Source organism: Lonchura striata, chromosome 13 (genome assembly GCF_050655825.1).
Source record: "Lonchura striata isolate lonStrDom1 chromosome 13, ASM5065582v1, whole genome shotgun sequence".
Classification (NCBI taxonomy): domain Eukaryota; kingdom Metazoa; phylum Chordata; class Aves; order Passeriformes; family Estrildidae; genus Lonchura; species Lonchura striata.
Window position 1 is genome coordinate 17,049,195 of NC_140715.1, and position 9,589 is coordinate 17,058,783.

General features: G+C 49.2%; 1 protein-coding gene across 1 annotated transcript; it reads left to right on the forward strand.

Annotated features, from left to right (window-relative positions):
* The first annotated feature begins 3,631 nt into the window (after positions 1 to 3,631).
* Positions 3,632 to 8,814, forward strand: LOC110470833 (pancreatic secretory trypsin inhibitor-like). Its single transcript, XM_021530773.2, has 4 exons — positions 3,632 to 3,824; positions 5,377 to 5,417; positions 5,983 to 6,095; positions 8,672 to 8,814. Exons 1-4 carry the CDS (start codon positions 3,770 to 3,772, stop codon positions 8,739 to 8,741), a joined length of 279 nt encoding a protein of 92 aa, XP_021386448.2. The 5' UTR covers positions 3,632 to 3,769; the 3' UTR covers positions 8,742 to 8,814.
* The last annotated feature ends 775 nt before the right edge of the window (positions 8,815 to 9,589 follow it).

Below are 9,589 nucleotides of genomic sequence, written 5' to 3' on the forward strand. Positions count from 1 at the left end.
TTTCTCAGCATTAAATGGGAAAGAATCCAAGACAAAAATCATTACCGACCAGATTATGGTTTATTCTTTATTCTGCAGGAAAAATCAGTGTTTGAGCTGTATTCCCTTGACAGAGGAACAGCTGATCCCTGCACACTGCTCTCACCTTGCTGATGCAAAAGGGCTTGGTCTGTCCCACACACATTTCAAAACCACCTTGTAAACTTTTGGCATGGTCTTGGCTACACCTGCAAGATACAGGCCTGGCAAGTAACACAAATTTAGGCATTTTAACTTTTAAATCAAACACAAGCAGCATCTTGGACCCAAAAGAACTTTGAGCAGCTTGAGAACTGGTTTTTGTGGCACCTCTAGGTTTCACATTTGCATCAGCCTTTCTCCAAATCTCACTCATCCCACCCACTGCAGGGCAGCAGCAAAGTCCCCAATTGCCTTGCTGAGATCCTGACACGGAGGAGCCTCTGGAGCCTCATGAATCCCAAGGAAGGTCCCCACAACCTCCACCAAGGGACCAAGCTCAGGGATCCACCAGCACAGGGCCATGGTGCAGATCTTGGTCACGCAGTCATTCCCTGGTGAAAGGGGTTGGGACTGCACGAGGAGCTCTGCTCCTGCCTTAGCCCATTCTCTCTCTGGTTCAGGAGGCAGCTGGAAAGTGTGAGCCAGCCCTAATGAGCTTGTTGGGAAAAGCCATTATTTGGAAGAGGCTTAAGAACCATTTGTGACTTCTAAGCTGTGATTCATGATCATCTGGGTCTGGTTTGTGATCTTTGGATGCTTTTGAATGGAGACTCTGTTGGTTTCCTGGGGGCACTGGTGGCTTTCTCTTTGTACATCAAGTCTCCACAAAAAAAAAAAATCAAATTCCAGAATTCCAGCCTTGATTATAACAAGTGATCCTCCAGGATGGACCATCACAGGGAAATAGGTAGTTTCCCAGATTTTTAATTCCCCTGCAATGTAATTTTTTATCCCTTTGCAACACCTTACTACTGAAATGAATGTAACTTGAAAACACTCAGGTTTGGCCAAAAGACAGTACAGAATTTCATCCTGCAGAAGGAGAATCACCTCTTCCTGCTGGTCCACCTGGAGGCAGATCTGGCAGTTCAACTTGCCTCCTTACCCACTGCCCCTTCCCCTCGTGCCTTGTGCAGCATCAACTCCCTCTCTGAGTGCCTCCAGCATCCAGGAGGAGACACCATCAGCAACTGCAGAGGTCTTGTGTGCAGTGGCCACCACCCAACAAGGTGGCCAAGGGGACACCATGCCGTGCCAGCCCCTGCTTTGGGACCCGCCTGTGCCCTCCATTTCTCCACGACAGGCTCAGCAAGTCACACAGCATGGCTGGCAGAGCCACCTGACTCATTTCTCTCTACTCCTCCAGCTGATGTGTTTGGAGGAACACGCTGCTCTGACAAGGTGACACATCCTGAGAAAGCCCACACTGCTGAGGATGGTACCAGGAGCAGCCAGTGCACTAGCAGCTTGCAGCTCTTTTTCATTCCTCCCCAGTCAAATCAGCCCCAAGCATTTCTGTTTGATTTTCCTGAAGGATATTGAATTGCTGTCAATCAGGAGAGAGGAGCCCTGAAATCCCGTTTTTGAAGGCATCTCATAAAGACACAGCTGTCAGTGGAGACGCTTGGAAAGGAAGAGTATTTGCTAACAGAGAAACTGCATTAAAACCCCAGTGTGCCTGCTGTTCAGCTGCAGCCTATGCTGGAATCTTCTTTTGGCAGAGGCAACTGCCCTTGAGTCTGTTGGTTTGGCTCAATTCGTTGTGGAATAATTAAGTTCAGTCCATTGCACTGCATAATCTGGAGTTTCTTCAACCTTCCTCAGTAGCAAAGTACTTAATCTCATCCAGCTCTGGGAGCAGTTGGGAACATTAAAATCAGCCAGTGCAAAGCTATCAGGAGCCTCAGCAGTAAGAGGATGAAGAGGGAAGTGGCCAGGAAGCAGGGGCAGGTCAACAGCCTGCTAGTGTTTTGATGCCTCTGACTTCTGGAGGAAGGAGAAAACCATGGCATTACACACCCTGAAATGTCCCAGGAGCCAACACAGTTGCCACCTGCAAACATAAGCATAGCATAAACAACAGAGCATAAACAGTGAGGATGTACCCACAAACCCAAGTCTGGAAATGCTCCTGGATGTTACCAAGGAATCTGAGGAAAAGAGTTTCTGTTCCTGGACAATCCCAACTATCACATTTCCTGGCTACAGCAAGGATCTTTAATCTGAAAAATTTGTTTTACCAGGAGTGGGCATGCCCTAAACATGGGTAATCAGAGAAACTCTTTTCAGCACTGCACTATTTACATGTCTTAGTTTGAAGAGGGAAAAAAAACAGGGGACAGTGTTGGACTGAGCTGAACCTCTTTTAGCTGTAAAAAATTATCATCCTTCCCTCCCCTGCTCCTCAGAGGGTGATGACACCACCTGAACCATTGTCCCAGGCATGCTAAAGGATTGTTGCCTGTGCTCAAAGGTCCACTAACACCCACCCCAGCTCCTGAGAGCTGCTGAGCAGGTCATACCCAAAGCCAGCTTTACTTTCTGTATTAATAAAATAACAGATGCCACTAGGAGCAGTTCTTTCTGCCCCATGTTTCAGGTCAGCCCAGGGACAGCAGAGAGAAACCCAGCCAAGAGGGAGGAATCTTCCTATGACCACTGAGGCAAAACTAAAAGAGATGTTTATGGCGGGGGAAAGCACCCTCCAGAGCCACGCAGGGATGGGGTATCCCTTGGACAATGGAGCAGCTGCCAATGAAGCTGAGATTTCTCCCTCTCAAACAGCTCCTTGAATTGCTCTTGGCATTGGCTTTTTCCTGTTCAGCTAATTAAAAATCTGTCTTTGAGTCATAAGCCCCCATTAGTAATAATTTGCTTTGCACTTCTCCAGTGATTTATGGCTGAGATATCAAAGTGCTTTAGAAACATTAATTAATCCTTCTAATCCCCGAGGGACTGATCCACTCTCTGCAATGCACCACTGGTGGTGTAACTGTGGGAAATCCCCAGGGTTTACTCCCAGCTGCAGGCAGGGAGAGGGGAAGGGAGCAGCGTCCGACCCAGCAGCTCATTTCAGCTGCTGTCTGCAATCAGAGATGTGCAGTCAAAACAGCAGCACTGGATCTGCAGCCGTGAGCAAGCCCAAGGCACAGCTCTGTGTGCTCTCCAGAGCAATCCTTGCTCCCATTCCTGCCTGCCCGGGGAGGGAAGGGGAGCTGCAGCACCCCAGCTCTGCTCTGTGGGTCACAGCAGGAAAGGTGTGTGTGGAGCAAAGCCATCTTCACCCAGAGGTGGCTTCAGCAGAGAGTTTCACCCTACAAGTGGCAGCAGCAGGGTCATTAATCAAAGCCACAGTGCTGCTAACTGCACTTCCCTTGCTGTCCTGCCCATTTCTCCAATCTTGGTTCTTTGTACGGCACTGCTTTATCACAGGAGTGCAGACCCAGGGCTGACCCCCACACCTGGGCCAGGGCCCCAGTCCAGATAAGGATTATTTCCTCCATTGGTTTGGGAGAGGCTTTCATCCTCGCGCCCTCCAATGAGCCAGTTGCCAGTTGCCACCTGCTGTGGTCCCCGTGCTTTGGACGTTGTCACCACAGGACTGCAGGGTGGAGCTGGCTGTGTGGTGTGGTGCCAGCAGTGGGGAAAGGTATAAAGGTCCCATCAGAGTGCCAGAGACAGGATCCCTGAGACACTCAGGAGGGTCCTGCTTTCTCTCTGCTGTGCTCAGTAAAACATCACCTCGACCATGAAGGTAGCTGGTGCTTTCCTGCTCCTCTCCCTGGCACTCTTCTTCTACCAAGGTGAGTCCAGCATTTTGCTTAGGAGCTATTTCCTCTCCTTGCTAAAGCTCCCAGGTCTGCCACATGGGAAGGTGAGTGTGGGAAGAGACCAGCTGGTGCTGGGACCTTGCTGTGGCCCTGGGCACGGAATGCTGCAATGGCCAATGTGCATTAAACCTGTACCTGGCTGTGGCTGTGAGCAAGCCTAAAGCAAAGGCTTTGAAAGGTTGCACTTGCTCCCAAAAAACTAACAGACCTGCTGGGCTGATGCTCTTTCTTCAGGGGTAGGATTTGTCCTGTAACCGGTGATTTCTAGGACAGTGTGATCCTTTCAGAGTGAATAGGTGCTATTCTGGTTTTAAAAAAGCAAATCCAAGAAGACAGGAAATGAATCTATGCAAGGGAAAATGCAGCTCTCACTACCAAAGCCAATGTTTAAGCCAACTGTGTTTTCAAAATCCCATATGGTGCAGGGGGATGAGAACATGAGCTGTTGCTGCTCCTCAGGTCCTGCTTTAGTAGGCTCATTCCAAACAGGATGGTGCTTCTGAAGCAGGTCCTCTGTCATCCTGTTTACTGCACAGAGGCTGCCATTGCAGGGCTGTCTGAGCACAAAATCTGGGCTCATTTCAGATGAACTGAGTATGTCGTGAGCTGCAGCTCCTGCGTCTGGAACAGTACTAGCCCAAAGTAAAATCCTTGAAATATTAAACAGTGTGGCTACCAGCTCCTCAGCACCAAAATGCTTCACTGCTACTGGGCTATGCTGGTTGTTAATACAGATGTAGTATAAATCCTCCATGTAAATTCCTTGAAATATGAAACAGTGTGGCTACCAGCTCCTCAGCAGCAAAATGTTTCACTGGGCCATGCTGGTTGTTAATACAGATGTAGGATAAATCCTCCATGTAGATGACTTCTGGGTTTATTAAAAAAAGCCAGGATCATCTTCTCAGTTCTGTCTTTTGCCAAAAAAATCAGGTTGTTTTTCAAAACACACCCAGCATGTGTTCCACCCGTGTGATCCCAGCTGCCAGCTCAGGCCCAGCTTCTCCATGGGAAGCCCACCAAAGTCATGGTTTGATCCCACCAGCTTTGATGTGAGACCTCAGGGTCTCCTTCTAGTAGAGACTTTCAACAGCTTGTCTTTTGCTCTGCTTGCCTGTGGTAAAAACAGAGTAACAGTAGAAAAATCGTCCTGGGTTTACTCCAGCACCTGTCCAGTGCCAGCAGGAGTTTCTCAGGTACTCATGAACATGTGGTAAGACAGGATAAAAGCCACCTTTAACTCCGTGACAGCTGGCAGGTGACATCTCTAAAGGTGCATTTTGCCATGGCAGGGCCTTGCACCATTACAGTGTTTCTGCCAGTGGAAGGAGGGTGACACAGCAGAGAGGGATCCAGCTGAGAAATGTGGGCAATCCAAGGGAAAAAAATATTTTCTAGGACAAAGGTGTTTGAGTGAAGACATACAATCCTCAGCCTAAACTGTCCCACTTGAAACCAGCCTGAGTCATGGGTGCTAAGGTGTCTTCTCTCCCTCTCTGTCTGTCTCTCTCTCCTCTTTCTCTAGGAAATGCCGGGATGGATGCAGCTGCTCTCAGAGGAACAGAGGTGAAGTTTTCTCTTTTACATAGCACAAGTGAGGCAGCACTAACCCAAACACTGGGGAGCCACTGTTGCTAAATACAGGGAAGCAGAGTGGGTTAGCCCAAAAATGCCAGTGCCTGGGAACCCCCTTCCACCTGCAGTGCCACAGCAAAATCCCAGTGATGATACTGGTTTTCCACTGCATTTCCCCCAAACACCAAAAGAGAATTTCCTAAAAAGCCAAATATTGCTGTTACCTGCCAGGGAAGTCAGGAGTCCCCTTTAGTCTGTGGCTTGCAAGTGTGAGGACAGGTATTGCTGTGGCATAAAAATAAACACTGGGAAGAACATGCTCAGGCAGTGCCCATGGAGCACTATTTACACTGCTGCTCCTAAGGGTGTGCAGCAGTGCCAGGTGGGGTTCAGCTGGCCAAGGGACATGGTCCCAGTATCTCTGAGAGCTCACAGCAGAGCTCTGGGGATGGGTTATGAAGATTAACAAAATGTGCACCTCTCTGGGAAAGCAAAGCTCCTCTGGTAAATTGAGAACAGGCTTAACATTTTCAAAATTAACCTTTTGTGTCTCCAGCCATCTTGTGAGAATTTCAACCTGAGAAGAGGGTGTACAAGGGAGTTTGACCCCATCTGTGGCACGGATAACCTCCTGTACAGCAACGAGTGCCTGCTGTGCCTTCACAACCTGTGAGTATCTGCAACTGCTGCAGCTCTAAATGCCACACAGATGAGGGCTACCACATATATCTGGGATTTCCTAGAAAGAAAGCTGCTTGCATGCAGCTGGGTGGAGCTTGGGCAGTGAGCCCAGCACATCTGGCAGGGATCTGGCCTCCTGCACAGCTGTTCTCAGCACGTGGACTCCAGCTGAGGAACAGCACACACGCTGCCCACAGGCAAAAATCTCCCCATACCTGCAGCTGCCCAGCAGCAGCAAGAGCTGGCTGGCATCCAGGATCTCAGACAAATGGCAAAGTCCTCCAAGTCTGCCCAGATCTAGCACACGGGCTGAAGAATATTTTTCCAGATGACCTCAGATGTGTGGTGGCTAAGGGAAAAACTGTGTTTTTTCACCCCAGAAATTTATAGCTGAGTTCTTCTTTCTGTCTGCTCTGCATATGAAAGGACACAATTTGCTCGGGGTATTTTTAAGAATGAGTTTTATATTTAATCTGTGCTGGTGCCAGATTGCACTGCTCTAGCAGAAGGCCAGGTCCAAATGCTAAGGGTGTCTCTGGCAAGACTTGATACATTTCATCTGGCTTGGGCCCTAGGTAATTTAAAATATATTTATACATTGGAAGCACTCTGTGTCAGACAAGTGAAGGAATTACTTCCAACTCAATGCTATTAAGTGGTTCAAAATCTCTTTTGGGAAGATTGAGTTTTATCTGGAGCCAGATGTCCCAGTCCAGTCTGCAGGGCTAAGGGAGCTTCAGCCTTGACTTCACCTGGTGTAGCCAGGGATTTTTGGTGATCAGGTTCGCAGGCCCATCTGCCATCAGCAGAGACATTTGTAGCAAAAGCTCAAAGTCCAGCTTTTCTCTCCCTGGATGCGTGGGTTTGTGAAGCAAATTCTGCTTTCAGGAGCATCGCCTCCCTGCTAACTCTGCAGGAACAAGGACCAGAATCCAGATCACTAGGAAAAAAAAAGAGCCTGGATAAATATTGTCAGTTGGGTTGTCCCCTCTTTGCTTCATTAACCCAGGCTGCTGCCACATCCTCTGCTCCTGGCCTGCTCAGATGCTGGTTCACCTTTCAAGGCTGAGTATGGTGCAGTCAGGCAGAGAGAGGCTGAGTGGGATCTCCTCAGCAAAAGCACCACAGCTAATGACCCGGCACGGCCTGGCAGGGTGGTAATGACCCTGCTGGAAGCCAGCAGCCCAGCACCAGCTGTCCCTGTATTGTGCAACAGATGGGGGTGGGAGGTTCATCAGACACAACATCATTAGGGCTTTGGCCACGGACCAGGAGCGGGGTGAAGTGAGCGAGGAAGGCTCCACAGTCAGCTGTGCAAAGTGGCATCCAGGATGCTCCATCTCCCCAGAGCTGAGGGCAGCTTCACAGGGGATGGGAGCTCACAAGAAGGGAAATAGGGGTACAAGAAAGGGAAGGGCTGAGCTGGTGGTGTATTCAGAGCCAGGCAGGAGTCAGAAGAGGGGTGGGATGGATGAGAAGCTGGTGCTGCATCTGCCTTGTGTTGACAGGCGCTGCATTCCCAGAGCTCCTAAAACTCCTGCCTGTGCAAGCTCCGAGTAGCTGCAACTGGAAATGTGCTGCTCCTGTGGGTCACAGCCCTGGGCCTCGCAGCTCCCCTGATCTGTTCCCAGGTGATGGAATTCTGAGGTCAGGAACAGCCTTTTGGTCTCCTGGCCAGGGCCATCTGGGCTCTGAAGCTTTATTCAGGGCTCTGAAGCTGCCTGGTGCCAAATGACTTGGGGGAGAGATAAACGGAGTATCCTCATCTATAAAGCCTTGGTCCACGGGGAGAATTCAGCCAGGAGGCAGGATGAAGTGTCATTTGCAGTTTTGTGTGTGTAACTGGCCTGACAAGAGCTGGAAGCCTGCAAGGAGCCTGGGAATAACTGAGCATCTGGCAGGTCCCTATGGCAGCAGCGTCTCACTTGTCGCCTTTGGTCACTTCACTGTGACCAGCATGCAAAATGCTTTTTGCAAAAGGCAAATCATTTTACCAGCATTTCTCTAACGCACCTGAGAAATGGATCTGTCTTTCCAAAGAGGAGAACATCATGATTCCATGTGAAAAATGGAACAATTCAGAGGAATCATGTCCACTATTGGGCAAAAAGAAGAAAATAGTTTTTTAAAGGTACCTTTTTAGTATTTTCCTCACTTTTGCTACAGAAGCAATCGGTAGGGGAGGCTGGGAGCAGGCCAAACCCAAGTGAGACACAGTGGTGGTCTTTTGTTTCTAAAAAGCTACAAAATAAAATCATAACTTTTATTGTCTGCAGTCAGACAGGCATTAGAGGTGTCTCAGTGCTGTCCTGCAGCACGGAGGTGAATTATCCTGCCAGGAAGTGTCAGAAAGCACTCTTGAGCTTATTGGAATTAATTAACACATGTCCATGGTAACCCTGAACTCCCTGTCAAGAATATGTGGCCTTGCTTGCTGTGAATAACACTTAGATGATGATTTAAGCAGTATTCTCCTTTCTTTCTGCCTTTCTCCTCTGAGCCAGGCTCTGCTGTGTCTCAGGGACCCGAGGGCAGCCCCCCAACATTTTTCACCTCTCTTGCAGGCAAAGAAGTGACCACGTGCGCATCAAGAACAGGGGAATGTGCCAAACTCCCCGCAACAACGTCGCTTAAAGTGAGATGAGAGAAGAGAGCACAAAGCTGTCCCCTCACCTGCTGAGACCCCAATAAAATGGAAGCATCGCCACATCTTGTGCTGGGATTTCTTACACACACAGCAATCCCCTTTCCCCAACACTTAGAGCACCTTCCTGAAAAATGTGGTTTGCTCTGGTGATGCCTGTAAAGAGCCGTGAGCAAATTACTGATAGAGAGCCAGGGAGAAGGCTGGGATGTGCCCAAGGAGAGAGCCAGGCTCTGGCATAACAGGGAGACTCTTTTTTTGCATCAAGAATTTTGTTTTCCTTTCCTAGACTTCCAGTGTTCGAGCAATAGATTTTTAGCCTTCTCATGACCTGCAACAGCATTTGCTAAATAAATAAAGGGCACTAAAGCCCTTGCTCCAGAGCCTTTTCCAGGAGAAAGAATCCAGCAAGTCATCTCCATGTTGACCCATCTCCAGCCTTGTCCATATGCCAGTGCCCCATGACATGTCCCTGTGCACCAAGAGCCTCACACTTACCCTGCAGGTCAAAAACTAAAAAGATTCAATTTTTCCAGGCAAAATTCTATTTTTTTCCCCCCTCTACTGACTTTGGTGAGCTTTGCTGCTGGCACTAATGACCTGGCCTGAGGGCTCTGGGCTGGCAGGATGGGAGATGCCTTTCCAAGAAGGACTTGAAGGTGCTGGTGGATGAGAGGCTGGACAGTGTGCACTCACAGCCTGGAAACCAGCCTTGTCCTGGGCTGCATCCAAAGCAGTGTGAGCAGCGGGGCAAGGGAGGGGACTCAGCCCCTCTGCTCTGGTGAGACCCTCCTGCAGTGCTGCACCCAGCTCTGGGGTCCCCAACATGAGAAAAACT